The 24,650-nt window shown below is 39.9% G+C and overlaps 1 protein-coding gene across 4 annotated transcripts in view; it reads left to right on the top strand.

Annotated features, from left to right (window-relative positions):
• Positions 1–24,650, top strand: part of lrp8 (low density lipoprotein receptor-related protein 8, apolipoprotein e receptor) — a 178,208-nt gene that overhangs the window by 87,575 nt on the left and 65,983 nt on the right. For all 4 annotated transcript variants that reach the window (XM_086268535.1, XM_086268536.1, XM_086268537.1 and 1 more), the window contains exons 3-4: positions 579–701; positions 19,579–19,707. In XM_086268535.1, the coding sequence (XP_086124661.1) occupies positions 579–701; positions 19,579–19,707 (252 nt within the window). The remainder of the gene's footprint in view (positions 1–578; positions 702–19,578; positions 19,708–24,650) is intronic.

The following is a 24,650-nucleotide window of genomic DNA, read 5'->3' as shown; positions in this document are numbered from 1 at the left end:
GACTGGAAAATTGGTTTCAAGTTGGTGCTCAGAATTGCTCTCAACTAAAGTTCAATTTTAATTACCTTGTTGACTTGTTAAGTGAAAACATTTGACATGTTTTCTTGGTGCGTACTTCTACATCACATCTTTCCTAAAGTATTGTTGTTTTTTTCCCCTTTTTTTTAGCTTTAATCAGATATTGTTTGCTGTGCTTAAGAGACTATGTCCAAATAAATATCAATTATATTGTCTAATAGTGGTATCGGATCTGCCGGGTGACTGGGGCTTTCTGTGTAGAGTTTGTTCTCTGCAGATATTCGGTCTTCCTCCCACAGTCCAAAGACTTGATTGTCTGGTTAACTGCTTATTCAGACTTTGCTGTAGGTATGAATGGTTGTCTCCCTCTTAGCCCTGTGTTATACTGGTAACCTGTCCAGAATGTACCCTGTCTCTTGCCTGCAACCCTGAATTGGATAAGCAGTTAAGAAAATGGATGGTTCAATCATTCACTGTGGTGATGACTATCAGAGTATCAGCAGACACAATGCTTTCTTGAGGCCATATGATAATGTTGAATGTTTCTCTTCTCTACACAGCGAAGAAGACGTGCGCAGCCACAGACTTCACCTGTAAGAATGGACAGTGTCTTCCTGCTAGGTGGCGCTGTGACGGAGAAGTAGAGTGCGCAGACGGTTCAGATGAAGCCGATTCAATCTGCAGTAAGTAGCAGCACAGCCACACTGACTGGGCAAAACTGTGAGCAAAGTCAGTTTTGTCAGCACATATGCACGCGCGCGCGCGCGCACACACACACACACACACACACACACACACACACACACACACACACACACACACACACACACTTCCCTGAGCATAAAATACTCCCAAGGTCACTCATTTTCAGTGTGTCATATTTTGCTGCACGCCGCCGTGCTAACCTTCTGTTTCTCGCACATTGCCTCAGAAAATAGCTTTTAGTGGCTTTTTTGTTGTCTGCTTCAGCAGCAGACTCAGAACCTTTGTACAAGGTTTGATCAAGGCCCTCGATGGCAGAAGAGTGGACAAGATGTCTGCTGAGCATCCTCAAAGGGAGAATTAGAAATAATTACTGAGCCCTAAATTCATCTCGTTCTCATTAAGTAGCTCATGACACGAGAGAAAATTTCTCTAAATTACATATTCAGTCACGCAGTGCATTTTAGAAACTTTTTTTTCCCATCTTGTCCAAGTTCACATATTATCACTTTAACCCTAATGGAAACTGTAAAGCTGTTTGATAGTTACGGTGCATTGCAGCTAATGTAGTTATATTTTACACAGACAAATGTAATGTAAGGTTTTATTAGTGTTCCTGTAATTATTAAAATGACTGCAGTTGAATTTGAGTCTGTTCTGGAAATGCAGCAGCTCATAAACAATGAAATACATTATTCTGTACTTCTCTCCTTAATACATGTTATATTATTTCAAAGGTTTTTTAACTGTTAACCATAAGCTGTCCATGTCAACATTTTTGTTTCTCACTTCAAATTAGTGATGCCATAATGTTGCAAAACATGCTTATAATACACATAATAATAAACATAATGAGAAATGTTCCTCTGCACAAATTAGTACATCTCAAAAGTTTGAATATTGTCAATTTTTTAAAAAGTAATACGTTTCTTTGAATTAAAAAATGTAAACTATCATCAGTTCTCCATTCATCATATTCATCATATATATCAATATAGCCAAAATAACAGATTCCTGAAAATCAGTAATCAAGTGTCTCAAATGATCTAATTTGGGTTTGCATAAACAGCTATTCATACAACGTAAATACAGAGTATCACTCAGTTTAGTTCAGTACATGTGACCTCAATCATGGACAAGACCGTTAACTTGAAACTTGTTCAAATGACGTGTGGGGTAAACCATAGAAGTTAATTCCAGAAAGGCTGGTTGTTCACAAAGTGCTGTATTGAAACATATCAATGGAAATTTGACTAGAAGGGAAAAGCATGGTAGGAAAAATCCTGAGAGTAAATGTCTGAAAACATTGATTCCAAAACTTAGGGAGCTTCATGAGTACTGGGGCTGGGCTCAGTATATCTAAAGCTAGATGTCGTCAAGATAGTAGTGGGAATGCTTGTGCCAAATCATATTGTCCGGAACAACAACACTAATCCAGGCATGTCTGAGAACAACACAGTGTGCTTCAATTTCACACCTAAAAAGAGAGTTACTTCAGCAACCTCCAACAAGCCACAGTACTTTACATAGTGTATGTGTTAGTGTGGTGGAAACAGAAGCTCACTGAAGCTCAAGTGTTTAAAGACTTTACTTTTTGTTTTTGGATGGGAGGCTAATGGCCTGTGGTAAAATTGGTAGACGTTAAAGTACTTCTTTGATATAAGAGGCTTTTACTATATATAGCTTTAAACTTTATGAATACTTTTCTTTTTCTTGTTTGTTAACTACATGTTCAAGCTGTTTAAGATAAGATGACCTTTATTAGTCCCACGTGTGGGAAATTTGTTGTTTATAACACAGACCAGGAGTCCTCAAAGATTGAGTCTTGGAGTTGTCAGTAACTTTCAATAAATCTGTGGGGGAAAAAATAAACTTGAGAAATATTTGTATCAAATTATTATAGTAAGCGTGCTCTAAGATAGTTTTGGAAGAAAAGAGCATAAGGGGTGTAGTCAACATGAAAGCATGATGGCTTTCAGTTTTGACGTAGATGAATTATCTGTTTATTAGTAGCGATCACTGGCATTTTACAGAAATTCATCTTAGCTAGTGGTGCCTTGACTTCCCACTTCCTTCTTTTTCAAAAAGGCTAACACCTATTTGCAGTTTTTTTTAAAAGATGATTTTCAAAGAGGTGATCAAAGGACTCTTTGAAGATCCTTAAAGTAATAAGTATGATTGGGATAGGCCAAGGACATGTGTGTGGGTGCGTGCATTCATGCACGTGCCTATGAGTGATCCAAGTGCACGCACTGGCATAAGCATGTGAATAAAACTAGCGTCGATGCTCTTATTTAGTATTCATCACGAGGTGAATCGGTAGGTCATTTCATCAGATTAGTGGACTTGTGGTTAAGTCTCATTACATCCAATCAAGGTCAGACACTGTCAGAGCTTCTGTAACTTTCCCAGCCATTGATCCTCATGGCTGTGTGTGTCCAGATGAGTTTATGTGCAAGTAATAGAACGTCTAAGTTTGCTGTATACGCTTTCTTGCAAACATCAGAATAGTATTAACATTTTTCTGGAAACGTTAATGTGTGTTTCTGACTAATCTAGTTTTCTTTTAGTGCTTGACTACACAAGCAACCATATTTCATACTAGGGCTGGGCCATATCATACCGTTCACAGTAATACCGGTTTAATGTTGGGCAACGATAGAAAAAGGAAATATCGCGATAGAATATGGGTAAAACGCGCATGCGCAGTGCCTTTGTTTTCATACGCATGGCGGCGAAAGCAGATCATTAAATAAAACGGATGAACCAGAATTGGTTTGTAAAAATGCTGCAACTTCAGTGGTGTGGAACTGGTTTAGCTTTCTTCCGTTAGATACACAACAAAGCACTATTTTTGGTAGCACATGCTAGCAGGCCGTCGTTATTACTGTGTTTTTTGGAAAATACGGCACACTTAAAATCAATCCTTTGATTTTTCTGAAAATCGCCAGTGCCCCTTATAATCCCGTGTGCCTTATGTATGAATTCTGGTTGCGTTTACTGACCTGGAAACGATTTTATGTCGTACACGGCGCTGGAAAATCTGTCAAATGTTTTAGTACGACTTTGTTAAGCTACAAAGCCGCACCGCTTGATGGATTGTTGGAGCATCACGGCTGTTGTAGGCAAGAGCCTCGCGGAGTGATGCGTACTGTGCTTCAACATAATATTACCGTATTGTGTGTGTATAACCTCTTTTTAAGTTTTGTGGATATTATACATGGTTATGCTGAGGATATGTCGGCCAATTCCCACTGGAAATGCTTTTTGGTTAAACTGTCAGCAAGGAATTTGCATTTGCACTGTTAAATTTTTATATAACTTTAATGCACATAAAAAACATCAACGTATTTTCATTTAAACAAGCAGCTGTTTTGGGGTTTTTTGCACCAATAAAGTTGTGGAGTTGTAAAGTATTTTGTCTAGTGTCAATTATATCGTCAGTTATATCGTTATCGCAAATTTTCAAATGTATATCGTGATAAATATTTTTGGTCATATCGCCCTACTCTATTTCATACATGAATCTACTTCACGTACTGTTTTGAAGATAGTCTTGGAGAAAAGCATTTAATATGACAATTAAAAAAATCTCGAAAAGATCTACCATTAATTGAGTGATACAGTCTATAGAAACAAGATCTTCCTTCACTAAGATCTTCCTTTTTTTTCTGTCTCTCACTCAGAACACTTGTCTTTGTCCTAAAGTATAGACTGAATATACCCCCCTTTCTTACAGCCTTCTACCGCCTTGTGTCACATTCTTTACTTTGTCCTTGTGATTTCTTCTGGGCAGTTTGTCTCCCACTTTCTGATCTGAGTTCAGTTTAAGTAATGCCTTTGATAGAATTGATTGCCCCGAGACTTCAGGTCGCCTCCTGATTAACTATGGATCTCCGATGACGCCTCTGAAACCACACACGCACACTCTCACACTCTCTCTCCACACACGCACACTCTCGCGCGCGCACACACACACACACACACACACACACACACACACACACACACACACACAGGCAGGCCTCTCGGTAGCTGTCTGTAATTATACGTCTGAAAATGAACCTGGGCCTGGAGGGGATTCTGGAGAAAATGTTCAATCAGACGAGTGCTGGTTGATGCATGAAAGAGTGTGCACAGTGTTCTGCACTGAACGTTTTCTCCAGAGAAACCAGAGAAAACCTACACAGGCATACGGAGGACACGCCAGGTCCAAGCAAATTCAAACAGAGACCGTGCTAACCATTTATTACCGTGCACACATTTTTGTTTAATAGCTGCATCATAAATTGTGATTGAAGTATCATAAATTCACATTGCTCAACAGCAACATTTATTTAAAGTAACATCAAACATCAAACTACAACATATATATTTGAATCAGTTGCTTTCCACTTAAAGCGCTTGAAAAGTTTAATCAAAGTGGCACTTTAACAAAAACACCTTTTTAATAATTAGTTATGCAAATTGGTGTAACAAACTAAGCTAAATACTTCAGTGTTTAAGAACCATGTTTAAATACATTTCTAAATATAAATTAGTTTTACATGCATTTTTGCTGCAAACGTTGCTGCACTTTGTAGTCCACACAAGAAATGAAGGAGGTCACAATACCAGAAATCAAGTAGTACCAATACCAGTTGATTTACATGATTCTCGATGATCATCCTACATACTGAAACATAAAGTTTAGTAAAAAGTGTTTTTAATTTAATTTCTTAAATATGTTCATATTATATTTTGCTCACAAGGCACAAACTAAAAGAAGGAAAAACTCCCTTTTAACAGGATGGAACCTCCTGCAGAAACAGGCTCAGGGAAGGACAGTCACCTGCTGCAACCAGCTGGTGGTGAGGAAGAAATCAAGCAGAACAGATGTAGAATAACACATGAAGGCAATAAAATAAAAGTAATGATTTTCTGTTTTAATAGTTTTATTTTAAGTTGTTTTACTCAATTATTATTATTAATATTATTATTATGAGTCTGATGTAAGTATAACAGAAAAACTCTTGAGGTAATTAGCCTTGAAATACTAGATAAATACCTTAAGCATCTTTATTGCATTTTGGCACCATGTTAGGGTTCCTGCATCAACTGCAGTTACCAGTTTAGAAAAATAGACTCATTATGCACTACAGTCATGTGAAAATGACCAGACAGATGACCTCTCTTTTAAATTTTCATAATGTTCCATGCTACTGGGAACCCAGTCCATTTACTAGACATCAAAGCCCTGAATTTCTGGGGTCTAGACATTACAGCATCCATTTACTGAGTGGCATCAACAAGATCCTGCAGTTTGACAATCAGGGCTGATTAAAGGAGCTGTGTAGTGTCTCTCAAGTATTATTTAAAACCCCATCTGTATGTGCATTCTGTCTCTGCTGGTGCATATCTATAGTTCTGGGATGAAAGTGAGGACTCCTCACCGTTTAAGTGTCCCCATGTAGATAAGTTACCAAACACGAGACACTCTGCACCCCTTATTTAACTGCATATGGAGCAACGTCTAACCTTTCCAGTGGCCCTGTCAGTCCAAGTGATGCTTGAAAACTTTGTATAAAAAGCAAAAAACTGTTCAAGAGTGCTTAGGCTTTGTGTGTTTTGGAAGTTGTGGAGGATATTTTATATTCATAGTACAAAAGACTTATTATCAGTAGAAGTAGTCTAAGTCTACTCAGGCATTTTTCACACTCGGAGGCATGATGATAAAGAGTGTTCTGAAAAGCCTCTTATTGTGAAGCATAATGAGAGAAAATTAGACAAACAGAAACGAGAATTGTGATAACTTTATAAGTCGAGTCATCTCAAATCATCATTCATGATAGGATAGGATAAACACAGCGGGATAAAACCGAGAAAGCAACAGTCTTATTATTCCCTTTAGCTCTTTGATATGATAAGAAAGCAATTATTCCTTAATTTACTCAGAAGAAACTATAAAGGATTTGGCAGCATTTGTTTCTTTGCTTCAAATACAACTCCATTCCAGGGCCTTGAACTCGGGATATTTTCCCTAAAATTCTTCTTTTAATACTACAAGATTACAATATTGAGTTCCAATGTGTCATTAAAGGCCATGAATATAGGGTCACACTTTGAAAACTGTGTCTCTGTTTAGTCCTTTTTTTATATTTATAATCTCATTAGATCATTTTTTTATCAACTTACCCAACCCCACCGGGCTTTAAAAGTGCCATGATTTCATTCCATCTGATGAAACTCATACATCTAAAGACACAAACTGTCAAAGCAGAGTCTCTCATCACAGCAGGACGTCTTTCCCAATTTCTAGTAGCGATGATTTATAGCGCTTATATCCAGTCGCCACTCTTCAGATTCTTTTTTTTTTTTTTTTTTTTTTTGACCTGGTAATTATGGCACGTCTGAGGAAACAACTTTAGCAAAAAATATTGAAATTGTCGGGCAAGGCAGATGGAGGACGGGTGCTATTTTTCTTACTCTAATAGATATTTAGTTGGCTAAAGTTGCAATGCTTTTTATATTAAAGAGGAAGTTTAGAGTCTTTATCGGTCACGATGAAGAGCTGATCATAATATCTCAGTGATATTAAGTCAAGATGAAGACATTGAGAATTTTGAATTCAAAACTGACACTCACAATGTCTCAGGTGAAAATACAATAAGTGTCATCTAATGTTTAACTATACAGCATTGCCCTAATTGCCAGCTTCTCCTATTCGGTCATCGTCTCTGTCCTCTCTGTCATCAGGCTCACCTCCTTCTGTGTCATGAGGTAGGCTTTGCCTTGTCTCTGTGTGCTGAGACAATAGGCAGGTTAGCGTATTATAGCGAGGAGGCAGGCGGTTGTGCGAGTTAATTATTTTGGAACGTGGAAGGGAAGGATCCAGTCAGTTGCACTGTCGGACAGCTTCACTTTCATGCTTGAGGCGGCGGCAGCACCTGCCATAATTTCCCAGGTGGCCTCTCCCTCTCTTTTATCCAACTCTCTCTACCTGTCTGCCTTCCTTGTTCTTTCAGTCTGGGAGAAAGCAAGTGACCTGTCATTAAAGGACACACTAACAACATGCAAATTTAAGAACTGTGCAAAAGAAAATCAAAAGCTGTTATATGATTATGAACACTGGAAATATATGAGTGAATGTTAGGTCACCTAGCTACTTCAGAGACGATGAAGTCTAGTGTCTTGCTGCATGTTCTTTTAGTTGCTATGAGCTCAATGTCATTCACAGACTGCAACATGCAAAAAATTAAATGCCACCAAAGTTCACCACTTTCTTTTTGCCTATCGCTGTGTTTATTGTGATTGAATCTACAACCCACCATTATGTAACCACAGAAGACTAACATGAGTTTTGTGACTCTATTGTACCACACTTCAGGTCTGAATAACACATTTATCAGTAAAAATGAGATTCATCCTCCAAAGAACCAAGCAAAAAAGAATCTTTTTTTTGTAGAAAGGCTATCCAAACACATGAGATATCAGTGGAAAGCCCAGGATGTCCTTTATTTAGTTCGTCAGGACTTAGTAGGGTAGCTCAAATAAGTCACAAGATATAGACAAAAAACAAATATCACTTAAAGAGGATATCATTGAATCGGCTGCTTCTCAGGAGGATATATGCATAACCCAAGGATGAGCTTACAAAATTGAGCACTCCCCATGTCATGTCTATACAGTAATAGCGTTTTTCCACTGGTACCTACTCAGGTCGGCTCGGGACGGTATGACAACGCTTTTAGGGTTTTCCATTAGGTTGTAGTACCTGGTACTAGGTACCTACTTGGCCGTGGTTCCAAGCAATCGGAGGAGAGCTCCTTCACGAAAAATGAAAACCGCCATTTTTTTTTTTTTTAACTTGGTCTGTGACTTTTGGTCAGACTCGGGACACACGGTGCTGTTTTTATCCAGCCATGTTCTTCGTTGCCGAGCAGCTGGTATACCATCGCCTCGACGTCCTCCTTTGTTGTGATGTATATATGTTGCATACCAATGACGTCACAACCGTGTTGCTATAATGACCCCACACACATTAGGTGATCCGAGTCGAGTCACGTCAAGCCAATCTAGGTAGGTACTAGTGGAAAAGGGCTTTAAGCTGACTTATTCCATGGGGCGGGGTTTATGAAAGAGGGACTCTATGCAGTTCTGTGAGAAATCAAGCACACCCATTGATTCAGTAGCTTCTAGAACCACCTGATTTTACATTTAGAATCAGTCTTTACATTGTTCACGTTCTTTAAAGCGTTGCTTAATTCATTGAGGTTTGCGGGAATTCGTTTACGCAGAGCTCTGAGATCTTTCCACAGCATTCCAGCTGGGTTGAGGTTTGGACTTCGGACCATTGCAACACCTTGATTGTTTTCTTTTTTCAGCCATTCTGTTATAGATTGGCTGCTGTGTTTGAGATTATTGTGCTGTTGCATGACCCAATTTGTGGCCAGTCTTTAGGATTTCAGGGAGGTGGCCTCACATTTGACTCTTGAATACTTTGGTATACAGAGGAGTTCATGATAGGTTTGCATGTAGGAAGTGATAATAGTGATTTTTTTTTTTTTAAAGATGAGTTTCATATAGATATTTAAATGCATCTAATTTTGATTTGTCAAAAATGTCTACAGTGGAAAAATTAGTGATAGGAGCTAGAAGAAGAACAGCAAATAAAGAGAAGCTGCCGTCTCCATGACCAAAGCATGCATAACACAAGTAATCTTAAAGCTGATACAGCATAACTTAACTGGTGTTTTGTGACTTAAATAGCTGTGTGGTAACAGTATAACGTGAGCGTGTGGACATAACAATTTGCCGACATGGCAGAAGCGCGACTGGATATAAAGCTTGCCTTTTTTTGCATTTGATAATTACAGTAATAAAGTGTGATTCATGCAGATGTTCTTTGGGGATGATACCCGCAGAGCTGTCGTTTTCAAACATTCTCCGTGGGGTTCCATTTTCTCGTTGTGACTCAAATTAATTATCCAGGAAATTATTTATTTATTTCTCTTGTTTTTAAGACCACAAAAATTGGTTAAATTTATAATTCGACCGAACCCGTTTTCCATTGCCTAGATTTAGAGTGTGTGCGTGTGCGTGTGTGTGTGTGGGCGCGTGCGAGAGGCAGTTTCACAGAGCCAGAAATATTTTTCTTTCAAAATTCCACAGAGAAGTCTTTAGAAGTAATTTTACCTGCCTTTGTTTCTCTTTATAGATCTGTTTTTGTGCATTGCCCTTGCATTTCAATAAAGTGCCTCGGAGGAAATGAGCTCAGTTTCCCCATCAAGTTCAGCGCGACGCTCTGCATCCCTCAATAGAGTCCTGACTGCCTTTTTTCCCTCGTTTGCCTTCCTTTTTGTGTACCTCCCTTTCCTGCATTCTGTCATCAGCTGAGAGATGTGGCACTAGCCACTGGCAATATTTTTAATTCCCAATGCGTCGTCTACTAAACAACAATTTAGAGGGCCCCGTTGGAAGAAAGTGGCAATTTCCTATGAAAGCGCTGGTGTTGCGCTGTATTTCTTCCCCCCATGGCACTGCCAGACACATAGGTCTAGACTGTGCTAATGGTTCCACATTTAACAACCGTGTTCTCCTGCTCCTTCACACCGGATAGAGTTAGGGGAAAAATAGAGAGAGGGAGCACGAGGGAGAGAGAGCAATTTTCAGTGGAAACTTTCAGCGTCACCTACGAGAAATACATGTGAGCTAAACCCGCAGGAGAAATCTACCCGCCCTTATTCACATTTTCATTTGCAGAAAAAAATTAAATAGTTCGGCTGGGAATTTAAGAGGTTTGCACAGAACTGAGTGCAAGACTTTTGAATTCTATTAGGCATGTTGTCACTCACTGTTACATGCTTTCAAACACACAGCTCAAAAATTCACATCTAGAGAAACTTTGTTGCCATGGTTGTATATAGCTGCAGTGACACTGGTTCGCATCCTGATGGCGGGGGCCGCTGTTGGTTATCTATCCCCATAGGCTTTTCAGATCTTACTTTGGACTTGTGGCTGTTTTATAGGTGTGCAACGATTGTTTTTGTCTGCTTCCACTTGTCTTTGCACTAGGATGATGTCGGCGTAAATGTGCAGTCATATTCGTTGTGTTCCCACTCTCGTTAAAATGACTTTAACACCATAATGCCGCAAATCTCCGTTAACGAGTTACCGCGGATCGCCCCGTGCGTGGGGCTGGACGGCGTCAACACGTTAACAAGCTAACTGCGTTAACGCACTAGTTCCCATCAATTGAGCGTTGCGTGGCACATCGGACATACTGTTTTACTTTTGTCCATGACGCGCTTACCATCAGGGTCATACGTCACATGAAAACCAAAATAGTTCCAAACGCCAGATCTGAATGAGGGTGGGGGAGGCTCAGTTTGGTAGCGTTGAGGCAGTTGCCATGTTGCAACGAGCTTAGCTTCTGTCTTGCTAGCTTGCGCTGCGCTCAGTGGATCTGCACTCGACAGTGCAGCCTAGGCGGAGTAGTCGAACGCAGATCCACTGAGCGCTCAACACAGACAGCATCGTCAGAAGAAAAGTTGATAAAATAAATTAAAAATTTTGTATTGTTTGATACATATGCGTACCAAACCGAAAGCACTGTATCGAACGTTAAATATCAATACGAGTATGGTTGCACCCCTACTGTTTTGTTATTGTCATAGGTTCACAGTTTTGTTTTGTTGTTCTCACTGCATGACCTCCCAGCCCCCCTTGTTTTCCTGTATTATTGGAATCCCGCTTCTTTCTCCTTTCTCTGCACCTGCTCTCTCTGATCAGTTTTTTTCCCCCCTCTTCTTTCCCTTGACTTTGATCTTTCTCTCTCCAACATTCTCCCTCCACTCCTTACATCAGGGCTGCAATAATTGGAGATCAACGTTCCAATGAAAGGCACTAATCAACACTAACCTTCATTTACAATGTAATCTGATATTAACTGCATACGCCCTTTCCCTAAATTGGATTTCACATCTGAAGGACAATGGCCGGTGGAGTTGGCGATACATACTTAGCTGGGCTGGCTTTTCCCACTGCTTCCAAACTCTACGTCATTTACATTCCGCACCAAAGGGTCAACCAACTCAACCAAACTTGAGTTGATAGGTAAACAAAATTTGTGAAAGGAGACATCTGTTATGTTGGATCCATCCAAACATTTAACGTTTAATTGTTACTAGCTACTAGCAGTACCCCGGAACACCGCTTGAAACTTGCATGAAATCATAGACTGTATAAAACATGGTTGTAGCTTACAGGTTAGAAAAATGAAGCCAATATTGAAGTGCCTTTAACTTGGTTTCTATCCAAAGACCACAAAATGGCAATAGCTGTCGTTACAAAGAGACGTCCGGAAAATAACTTTATTTCTTGAACTCTGTAAGCACTTTTCTGCTGTTTATGGCCTCGGTCTTTGATTTGGGGCCAAAAAAGAAAAAAATAAGTATTTTGTAAATCTTGACCATACTATGTCTGAAAATAGGGGATTATATAATTATGGAATGAAACATAGTCATACTCATTACTCCCCATCGCATCAATTTTTTGGTAACCCAGATGGCAATGGCGTATACGCTCATGTAAAGCTTCAAAATACGGGTCAATTCCTGTGTACTCCTATGCTAAAATCTCCAGTTTATGGTCTCACTTAGTTAAGGACGTTAAATTGTGAAATTAGATGACCTTAGTAAAAATTCTAACGTGACGCTCTTATTTGATTTCTAAATCGAGCTCCGTTGTCTTTCCATTGTCATTTTTGCCAAATACAATTCCCCATTGCCATGAAATATTATGCTCCAGTTCTCAATGTGCAGTGTTCTTCATGCTCAAGCATTCACACATACATGGAAAGATATATAAAGGTAACCAAAGATGTACTCAGTCATGCATTAACAAATATATGTAACAGTCCATATATTTAGAGCACATGCAACCCCTTTTTAACTCGTACATGTAGTAATTCTGCCTGTTGTACATGCCTAGGCACACTTAATCTGTCTACAAAATAATCCATGTGAGCTATTCGTGCCCGATAAAGCATGATTTTCTTCTGTGAGTAATGCAGTGCTTTGTAGGCTAATTCAACACCACGAACAAAGCTAACTGTCACTGAACCTGAAGTAAGATTTACATGTCATTTGAATCCTTCAATTCTTTTGCTGATCTTGTCTGTCAAATTTGCACAAATGTGAGTAAATATGCAGGACAAATTCTGTATATTTACTAAATTTCTGTATGATGCGAAAGGGGGGAGAAAAAAAAACTGACCGCAAGGATATAATGCATGCACTGATTCATCCATCCACCCATACTTTTCCATTTCAGGGTTGGGGGGGGGGGGGGGGGAGCTGGAGCCTAGCCTACCATAGACACATGACACACCATGGACAGGTTGCCAGCCTTTTCATCATAGATTGATCTAAAGTCTATGAAATGCCAGACAAATAGTGAAAAAATGCTGTCACAACTTCCCAGAGCTCAAGCTGACTTATTCAAATATCTTGTCCAAAACAAAAGTCCAAAACCTAATAATATTTAGTTAAAAGTGACATATGAGACAGAAAACCACATTTGGGATGTGCAGCCAAAGAATATCTCACTTTTCCCCCACCTTTTTTTTCAATAAGCTATCTTCCTGTCAATCATGCAGTTAATGAACTGACTAATTGTTTTGCCTCTAATAACCACATTAAATATCACTGCTCAGACCTGAGCAGGTACTAGCTGAAAGCTTTAGTCAATGGTTACGAAACAAAGATAAATGGTACCTGCAGTTCAAAGTGTCTGCCCCTTGGAGGCACCTTACGCGCCACTAATGAAAGCATTGGGCGCCTCAGGGAGGACAAAAAAGACTGCTGCTTGGAATGAGGTTAATGAGTGTCCACACGATGACACGACCCACTACAAACGATCAAACCATTAGATTTAAAAAGTCCTTACACGCCGAATAATTGGCTGATCCCTACATCCCAGGTCTTGAATGAATCATTGATCATCTGCGAGGTCTCGCCTTCCCGTCCTTTGTCGACTGCCGCTCTTCTCCTCTCACTAAGGTTACAGCTTTAAAACAAAAGTAATTATTCCATACTGCGTCATGGACTGCTTCTCCAATTCGATTCTACATTAAGATGTAATTCGGCTTGAAACGCAGCGTGGAGTGGAATTTTACATTTGTGATTGGGTCTTAATGTGCAGGTCGATCAATTTGTAGAGTGTTATCTTGTAAAAATGTTTCCAGCGTAAATGAGTGAGTGGCCAAAGATTTATTTATTTATTTCTTATCTGTGTAAATTTGGCCCTGCACTCACAAGAAGCCCCATTCCGATCCAATTCCAGCTCGATGCCTTTCTCTTTCTTTCTAGTAGCTTCCTCTAATTGCCTCGATTCCAGTTTGTCCTTGTATTGATGTTCTCCAATGTTGTGACCAATATCTGACCGCTTTCTCCCACCTTACATCCCACCTCCCTTCTTTTCGCCCTTATTTCTTGTCTTGTATACTTGAAGATAAATATAAAGACATTAGGCAGAGACATTTAAGTGTTTGTGGTGTGGCGTGTACTTAATGGTCTCAAAATACATGGATAAAATTTAATATGACCTTTAAATATACAGACCAAGCTTTCCAGTAAGGTGCAGTACCTCACTGTGTATTGATTCAAGACATGCTTCGGCCCAGATTTTATACCACACAGAGTAGCCAAGCAGTAAAGGTTTACTGTTCTCAAGCAGGCAGTCGCCAATTTATGATGCCACCTCACGGCTGAAACTTGAGTTTAATGATTCAGTTTCACAGACGATCAACTGTTATGGACTCCCTCCTGCTGGACTCAATTGATGATCTGTCAAACACATGCAAGAAATATGTTTATTTTCTCTTTTTTCACAGCTCTGATGAACATAGGTACCAGAAGGAACTACAAACTATGTTGTGTCCTCTAAAGTTAAAAAAGACCAGGAAAAATAAAGTGACACAATAAAAAGCAAGTGGCTACAAAGAACTTAATGCCTTTCATATGGTACACAGTTTTGTTTTGTTTTTTGCTTTGTACTGCTTGCTTGCTGACTCAATTGACATTCAAAGCATTGCAGAGTATCTGGGCATTCATAATATGCCACCAATGTAGTGAGACATGTCATGTTTCTTCTGTGTTTTTTGCATAAAAAGACATTAAAACGGGGTACCTCATCAATCAATGCTGTGCCGTCTGCGGTGTACCTTAAAGCATTTTAAATTCTTGCAGGTACAATGCTTCATGTCGATACAGGGTAAATCATCTACAAGCCTCCGTTCCTCCTCATTTATCATGTGCCATATTACCACATACTCTCCCAAGTGGCTTTTGTTTTGACGTTGTGTCTCATTGTGATGGACAGTGACTTAAGGACTGCTTCTATTACCTGGCCTCACACACGCAACTCGTAATAAATAATTATCTTAGCATTAGCCTACGGGGCTTGGGGACTTCTACATCAATCAACTACGAGGCTTGCCTCGATGCTAAGCATGGAGCTGTATAGTGGACGTGGTGCCGCGCCACAATGCTCCAATCCCTCCCTCCTTGTGAAGGGAAATTAAAAAGGTAGTTCATCAAAAGTTCATTAGCATACAGCTCCTTGCTCCGTCCACCCCTATACCCTCCTCATAATAGACACTTAGACGGGCCATGTGAGGAGAATAACAAGTGTGTACTACTTCTGGTTGTGGACGTGTTTGAATTAAAAGACTGCATCGTGTTCTGTGTGCCAAATGAGTTTTCTGACCCCAGGATGAGCAAAAACCTATTTCATATCCAGAATGTACAAAATACTAAACCAACACATTAAAAATGATTAAAGCCATTTTTCCCTTAAAATATACAGTGGATTTATGTAGTTAAAATAAAGTTGACACTGAATGCATTTCTTCCAATCATCAAAATCCCAGTCTATCCTAATAAGTCAAACATTCATTGAATATTTTCTCATGTGATAATATGCTTCCTACCAATAAATTCACAAAGCTAGAGCTGCTGTGTAAATATTTTTTTTCCTCCTGGAGCCAGCTATCTCGTCCTAGTTCACTTTCACACTGCAGCGCAAGCTTCTATTAATGCAATCTGCACAGGAGGCCACAGAGGTCACTCATAAATTTAGTTTGGCTTTCAGCATTTCGCTACTGCATCCCTTCACAGGCTGTATTGCTAACACTAAGCAGTGAATTTTTAACTTATTCTACGCACACAAGACTGTTAAGGAATTTAACTGGGTACATTGGTTTTCCCTCATCATAATTTCCTGTGTTTTCTCATAGTACCTGCTATTCTCTAATAGCACTGCCATATTAATGAAATCAGGCTCATGCTCTCAAAGTAAAATTACCCCTTACCCGGAGTCGGCCTGTGAATAAATGTATAAATGGGGTTACGGTGTGAATAGAGAGGCTCAAGGCTGAATCTGTTGAGCCTCGCGTGCTTTGTTTGTGTCACAGAAATGAAAGTTGAGGGAAAGGCTCTGACCTGGTCATCCAGCCAATTTGCACTTGTTTGTTTCCTTTACACTGATGTATCCTGTTATATTCACTAAGAGTACATGCTTGTTTCCTAACCCGTTTTTACACTTATTCGATAATGCCTACACCCACCAGGGAGCTGCTGTATTGAGCCCTCAGTGTCTTACTGCTCATCACCAAGCAGCTCCACTGGAGCATGGCTAGTATCAGTGCCTCGCCTATTATTTGCTCTAAGCCTTGGCAATAAGCAAAGGTAACTGGGAGCTAACGGCCAAGTGTTTATATCTGTGCCACAGCAGTTTCACAGCTCTTGAAATATTCATTCAGTACAAAGGTGAATTCACTTACATGCCTTTGACTGGCAGCTGAGGCGATGATTCACAGCTGTTTTGGTGTACATGCGGTCTCCACAAACACTGCATTTGTAGTTTAGAGTTACGTGCGTCTTTATTTGCATTAGGATGCTTTTATGGACTTGTGTACATCTTTTTCCTGAGAAGGTGGGAGCAGGAGTCAGATATTGCACTCTGCATGTAACACGATCAGAGTCTGCAGTATCTCTCCCTCAGGAAGTCCTGCAGTTCTCTTTAGTGCCTGCTTTACCACTTTTGTCCACCTTGTCAGCATTTAGTGAGAGAAGGAACAAGGAGAGATAGACAGAGGGCAAATTTGCTCTCAGCACCAATTTTTGAAAGACTGGGGAAAGCAACTTTAACTGTGACTTCATTATCAACACCATCTGGGCTGGCAAAGGAAAAAACAAAAATACACCCTAGATTAAAAAATACATGATACGATGTTTGTTTTCCTTTTGATTACATGCTGATCAGATTGTTCCTGAGATGCAGACTTGATAGAGCAGGCATGTTTTTGTTTTTCTTATTTTGGCCTGTACAGGCACGGCGACCGATGTTGATCATGCCAATTGCTCCATGTGCTACCCGCTTCAGCTTGGTCCACACAAACTCCTGTTGCTTCCGCATGCAGCGTAAAAACAGATTTCTTAGCTTGCACAACCCAATTTTGTCTGGGAATGGGCTGCACAGTAACTGAGGCAGCAAATAGAGAGACCTTATGTAGAAGCTATTGGTGGGGATGAAACTGTTATTATGGTCTATCAAATTCTAATAGAGAGCAGAAGAATTGACTTTTTAATAGTTATAGGTTACTGTTTGATTGTACATCAGCAGGAATCGTACTTCTTTGTATTTATGGAAAATGATTACCCTTGGGGTGAGAATCCTCTAATTCGTTTTGTCATAATCAGTGTTAGCTCTTTTTTTTTTTTTTTTCCCCTTGCTCATCTGTATTCAGCCTCGTGATTGGCAGTTTATCCGTGAGTCGACCATTCTGGCTCTCAGGGGCCAGAAATGGTCAGTCAGACAAATTACATCCTTTTAACCCAACTGTCAGTCAGACACTTGGTGGACTGAAGCCCTTAGGTGATGTTTCCATGTTAGGCTTTGTATGAAACTGACGAAGTCTCCCACAGTAGTATTACACTGCCACACACACACACACTAATATACACACACACTCTCTTAGAAAAGCCAGATAATGTGGAGGCCAGGAACACTATTGTCTGTATAGTACCAGATCTCTGAGGCCCACATTTAGATTGCTGAGACAATTCACATATTAAGACACCTCCACATAACCCACATCACATTCACACCTTCACATCATCCAGAAGAGCTGCGTTCTTTGCATCAAAGGCACAAGAACATGGGCACGTGCACTCACCCGCACGCGCTCTTATTGTACACGCAGACCATTCAGTCCCTTTTGGCAGTAATAGCTACACTGCGCTGATATGGCGCTTACTCGTTGGGTCTTTTAAAGCGGATTTGCAGGAGGCTTTTTATTTCTTTAAAGGGAAGGAGAAACCTCATTTAGGGGATGACGGTTTGAAAAGATGCTCGCGCAAGAGCTCGATATTCAGTGAGAGGAAGAAAGATGGAGGTGAGAGGAAAGTGGTCACCCAAAAGATCCAGCCCGGCACCAGGGCCCAAGTCTAACCTTAAACCCAGTTTTAGAGAAGACTGAAAATTCAAGTGGATGACTTCAAAGGTGATCACATCAACCAAAAGTGCACAGCTGGAGAGGATTCTTGCAGTCGCTCTTGGCTAAACTAGTCCCAACGTCCCACCACCAGGGGCAGTGTTTGAATATCAGAGTGTTGTTTAAAAAAAATCAAAACAAGGAGGAGGAATGTGAGAAGAATAAAATGGAGAGTGAAGCCGGAATGGGCGAATCCCATAGGTACTATTGATCTGCGGCTGCAACAAACATAGGCTTGTTGCCAGCGAGCATGCTGGTGGTCAGATGTGTGTAATTGATGGAGTTGAGTTTGACACAGTGCTGTAATGTAATCTGGGGCTCGAGTCTCTGTGGCGTTAGAGTGGGAGTGAGAGACATTAAAGAGAGAGGTGAGGGGAAAATGAGGCAGGGTGAGGGTGTATAGTGGGTTGCCGGAAAAAGGCACGGGGATTTGCTGCAGGGACTGTGGGCTGTGTAAATTTGATGTATTAGAACGGAGTGTTTCCCTCCTCCTCCCTCTAGCAACCTCATGGGTTACACACGCAGGAACAATGGCCTTGACTACTGTAATAGGCTTTTATCTAGAGGGACTACTTTCTCAGTCACACACAGTGTGTAAAGGAGTGTGTTTCACTGTCTGCGATGTGCAGCTTTCCACTTCTTTTGCTTTCTCTGATTTACACTCAAAAAAACAACCAATATAGTATTCTATACACCAAGTGTCCTTTTTCACGGCAGTTTGTTGCGATATGTGTCCGAGTTTAAGCTAAGAGGTGAATTAGGCGCATTTTGGAAAGATGTTGTGTAGCTCCATTTATAAATAATTTGGAAATGAGCTGTGGGGTCTTGACTTGGGCTTTTTAACATTTATATTGGCACATTGTTATCTAGCTCTTAAGGCTAAATATTCATGGAAAAATGAGCCCTGGTTGAAACAGTTGTTCACACACAGACTTGGGCACTTTTTTCTTGTTTGGCTTCCTTCTGTTTCTTTATTTGTTTGTTTGTCTACATTGTTTTTCCCCCCAGCTCTGTGTCTTGTGTGACAGTGTTCCCACTCCTTTGTTCCACTGTAGCTGTGTGTCTAATTTAATTGCAGACCTTTGAAGAGGGATCGATTTGAGAGAGAAGATAACTAAGTTATCAAACTGCTTCATTGACTGGCTCTCTTTTCTCTCTCCATCTTTTTGCCTCCTTCCCTTTCTTGTCCCATCTTACTCTCCCTGACTTCATTCTCTCCCCCCTTTTTACGCCAATTTTCTTCCACTCATTCCTCTTCTTCCCATCCCCCACCCTCCGCCTTTTCTCCTTTGCTGTCTTTCACCCTTGCCCTGCAACCACAGGCCGACAGACCTGTCCTCCAGAGAAGTTTGATTGCGGAGGGGCTGCCAGCAAATGTGTTTCATTGTCATGGCGATGCGACGGAGAGAGGGACTGCGAGAACGGGGCAGATGAGGAGCAGTGCGCCGCGGGTAAGTTTGTGGTGGAAATGGTGAAGGAAGAAGCACATAGTTAAACACGCGGCACACTTTTCATGTTACAGTGCAGTCAGTCTGTTGTATTCCAGTTGGGAATAATGTAACGTGTAACCCCAATTCCATAAAAGTGGGGACACTGTGTAAAACATAAATATAAACTGAATGCAGTTATTTTACTTATAATAGAACACATCAAATGCACCATTCTAAGAAAAATATTGTCTCTTTTTGACTTTGATGTCTCAAAAAAGTTGGGGCAGGGCCGTGGTTTCCACTGTGTAGCATCTGCTGTTCTTTTAACAACTGTCTGTAAACATCTGGGAACTGAGGAGAGCAGCTGCTGGACTGGTGGAAGAAAATGACTGTCTCTATCTTGTCTCATATAAGATTCTGGCTGCTCAACAGTCCTGAATCTTTCTTGTGATGTTTTTCTTTTTGCAATGCTCCCAATGTTTTCAGTCGGTGAAAGTCTGGACTACACTTAGGCCAGTGGAGCATCCAGATGTTGCAATAGACACAGGATGCAGTTTAGTATAGTGTCGTGAAAAAGACATCATCTTGATGGAAACATATGTTGCTCTAAAACCTGTATGTATACCTGTATTCATGGTTCCTTTCCAGATGTGTAATCTGCCAAAACTGTAGGGCTGATAACAAGCCCGACTGTCCCTCTCCTCTTTAGTCCAGATTGTGCGGCGTCCATCTTTTAGCCATCTTTAGTCATTTTACCATAGTTCATTTTAATTCAGATGTTACTCAGCAAAGATGGCAGCATTTATGCATGCTTTCATCTCATGCTTGCATCTTCTTTGTCTGATAGAGCTTTAACCTGCATTTGTGAATGGCACTGAGTCCATGCACTTTCCATGACAGAATCATGCCTGTTGTTAACGCAGTGCTAGAGATCACAGGCATCCAATATTGACTTTCAGCCTTTATATTATAAAGCGTAAATGATAAGACACCCAAAGTCTTTGAAATTTTATGTTGAGGAACATTATTCTGAAATCGTTCCACAATTTGTAAATGCACTTTTTTTTGCAGATTGTTGAACCTCTGCCCATCGTCACTTCAAAGCATCCTAACGCTTTTGGAATTGACTGCTAAATTTCTTGTCATCTACTTTACAGTCATGATGGAAATCAAGCCCAAGTCTGTCTCTTCAGAAAGCACACACTTGTTTGATCAGCAATGCCCTCACATGTTTTTAGTAATTACGCATACATTGACTGCTGTCACACTTTGTAGCATACATCCTCCCAGCTGATATCAAAGCTGTAGGAAAAAGGGGTATTGATTTTCATCAGCATAAACATCTGGCCTGCAGCATTATTGATTTTAAACCTGAAACAAACACATGCACCCACAGCATATTTTTTTGAAGAATATAGATTGCATGTACAGTTTGCCCTTTATGTTCTGAATTTCTCTAATATCTCTAATATAATGTTGGTGCCTTTGTCCAAATGAAAAATGGCTTTTTTACTGTCACAGTCATTATGTTTTAATGGAGACAAAGTGGGGTCATTTTAGACCAGTTTTTGTATGCAGGGGCCTAAAGCAGAGAGAGTATGTACCAAGTGTCCTCACTAGGAAACTACAAGATTATGCATTTCAGATTATTCCCATAATGCTGGCATTGTCCTTCAGAAACTTTGACATTCATATATTCTCATGCTGAAGATGAGGCGCAAAGATGTGCAGACTCCCCAATTTGGCAGTCAACAAAACTCTACAAATGCCTCCTCATGTATTATAATTAATACAGTGTTGCTGTTAGCTGTAACATGCTGCCTTCAAACCATGGATATTGTCTCACCACATAAGTCGCGGGGGCATCTGCACACTGCGAGTGCATCACATGCCTCTTCATCACAGTTAAAAGTATCGGTTTGCAGCTATTGTTTGCTTCCACAGAGGGATCCTGTGGTTTGCACCAGCATGAATCTCTTTCTCCTTAAAGTCTCTTCTGCGAACTCTCCTCTTTGATTTCTTTGTGTTCTGTGCGCATCTTCTTTTTTGTTCAGTGTAATAATTCACGTTAATTGCCATCCACAAAAAAATCGATATAGCATAGTATAGTGATACTTTGCATGCCGATATTTTATTGATATAGAGACCCAAATATTGATGCTTTATTACATAAATTCAAGTACTCTGTGAATTTTGTGAACAAGAGGGACTGCAGGGTCGCCTTATAGCAAGTGTGAATTTAAATGTGAATTCTTGTCTTTATCACACTTAACTGTTGTTTTATGAGAAACAGATTGCATCATAAGGTGATAAACTCTGATTTGTTATTGCACAGCATATTGCAAAATGTTAAAAATCGTAACAATATCGCATCATGAGTGAAGTATTGTGAAAATACCATATTGTGGGCCGTCTGCTGATTCCCACCTCTCTATTGTCTATATGGAGAAAAAAAAGCTTTCACACATCAGCTGCGTGCTAATCCAGAATTTTCTTAGTGTAAAACACATGAAATCTGGAATTTGTTACAATTTTTCCACATTTTAGAAGTTGTGATAACTGTTTGGGGTTTGTTTGTTTTTCTCATGGTTAGCAGGATGTCCTAACTCATCTTCTTTCCCACACCTTCCTTCTAGTCTTTTCTGTGTTTGTCCCAGTTCATCTGTTTTTATTTTGTGTGTGCGCTTTAGGTTGACGGTAGCACACGGAGATCTCTCTAGGGCGTCTATGACCATGACCTAATGAAAACAGCAGGCACTGTTGATTTAGTCATGTAACCCAAGCTGCACTGTTCACATACCGTCTGTATCTCGTGTATAAGTTTTCTTCCCATGCTTACTTAGCACCTGTAATTTTCCATTGTATTTCTGTGTATTGATAGTCTTCCATTGCCTTTCATCTGCCTGGCCTGGCCAACTCTTCATCACCTTTTTCAGTAGAAAATAAAGTGGTTAATGCGCCTGTGGGGAAAAAAAAAAAAAAAAGAAATTCATAGGGCCCTTGATGGTAATTGATTTACTGTCTGAAGTGGTTTGATTATATAGGTGGGTGTTATAGGCGTTCTGCTGCAGAGATCAGCCTTTGATGAATATTAAAAAGTTGACCGGACATTTAGAGATCACACATTAAAGCTGACTTAAAGCCCAACAGCACAATGGATCCATTAACGCTAGTCTTTATTTTCATGAAAACTTAACTCTTTTTCCAAAACACAAAATTTCACAAAACCATTCAGAGTATCTGAAATTCAAATTTCATATCCATCAGTTAAACACAGAGTGCAGATATCGCCTTATTACAGATGCAGATAACAAATTCAATAAGTGGAGGAACACAAATTAAGAACATTACAGCGTTTAAAAGCACCACCTTGCAGTTTTACACCTCCACCAGCCTCTGAAGGTACAGTTTACTTGCAGGTCTGCCGAGATTTGACATTTTATTTTTATTTTTTTAATAGAAAATGTCAGCTCTTCATCATATTATGTGGGAAGTCACAAAAGAGGATTCATTGTTGGTTAAAGTATTAAAAGAGCTGTAGTCACAAAGACTCCTCAGCTTACTCTGTCACTTTAGTCACAGTGTGGTAGTAGCAGCAAAACAGGTACTGTTTCTACATTCTGAGTCTGTGTGCATCATCGTGGGAATGCATGTTCCTGAATACACCTCCTCTACAAACACTCCTTTCCATTAATCTGAGGACATGTGATCATATCGGTTTCATGTCTAAATAAGCACTCTCATTACTTTGTCATGAAATCTGTGATGGAAATATTTGCAGGTCATATCTAGCAATACTCATGTGTCACTTTCAGTGTGGCACAAGATTGAAGTTTGCATTTGCCCCTATAACACACACGCACACATACAAATACCCTTGTGTGTTTATGGGGCAAGTCATATAACATCTCTGAAGAGGGTTTCTGTCTGAGTAGACTTTACAGAACATATATATTATATAATATAATGTTACCGTAGCTTAATGCTGCTGTAGTCCATGCAGGGGTCGAAGTGGGATTTGGCAGGTGGGAGAACCCTAAGATGGAGCGTAGTAGTGTAATGTGGGGAAAAGTATCGCTTAGAAATCCTTCACACAGTAACTTGTTTTGTGAGCGACAGAAGGGATTTCTTTGTGTGCAGGCTGTGACCAGCACTGCTTCTCAGAAAATCACTGCTCTTGGGAGATTTAGTCAGTTAAATTCAGTAAGATATAAGCAAATGACTCGATAGCTGATTTTTCTAAACCTAATAAAGCTTGTATGAAATGTAGAATTGAGCAAGTGAATTTAATTTGATGTTAACTAACTTTAACCATGAACACCACAGCCGCTCTACAGCAGTGCAACATCACTGTAATGTTCACAACAAACTAACCAGTTTAGACTAGACTAAACTGCACAGTAGTTTCATGAAAACTGGGAATAAAACAAAATTGGTATACTCACAGTTTGTTGATTTAAAAACTCTAAAATGAATTAGGACATTACATATAAGATTTAAATTTCATCTGCAGAGCAGTTATATTAAAATGATCTCTCATCTGCCCTCTCTCTTTCTTACATCTTTTTCCATCATGCATTTAGGTTTTTTTCCCTCCCTGGGAAATGCACTAACTGTTCATTCATGTAGCAGACACATTTTGTGAAAGATTTCACAGAAACAGTTTGTGTGTTTGATGTTTGTGGAGCTACATTTAAAATTACCAACCACAAAAAAAAAAAAAAAGAAGTACTAGTCCATTTCTGTGCACTCTTCGTTTGTAGCGCTGGCTAGATGCTATTAAGTACAGTGAACTTTATTTACATCTGCACCTTGAATGCACACAGGTATGAGAGGGGGGAAAGCGATGCGTTGTTGGTGTCATTATTTACCTATTACTAAGCGAGTATCTCAATACTGTCACTGGTGCTTCAGCACAAGAAAAAATATAAAAGTATATGCATGTGTCAGCCCACCTCCTTCTC

Source organism: Aulonocara sp. 'chitande type north' Nkhata Bay, linkage group LG17 (assembly GCF_057382095.1).
Source record: "Aulonocara sp. 'chitande type north' Nkhata Bay isolate Kocher_YH1m ecotype deep benthic linkage group LG17, A_spYH_male_GT1.1, whole genome shotgun sequence".
Classification (NCBI taxonomy): Eukaryota; Metazoa; Chordata; class Actinopteri; order Cichliformes; family Cichlidae; genus Aulonocara; species Aulonocara sp. 'chitande type north' Nkhata Bay.
The sequence above is the reverse complement of the archived record's forward strand: the minus strand, read 5'-3'. Positions and strand labels throughout refer to the sequence as shown.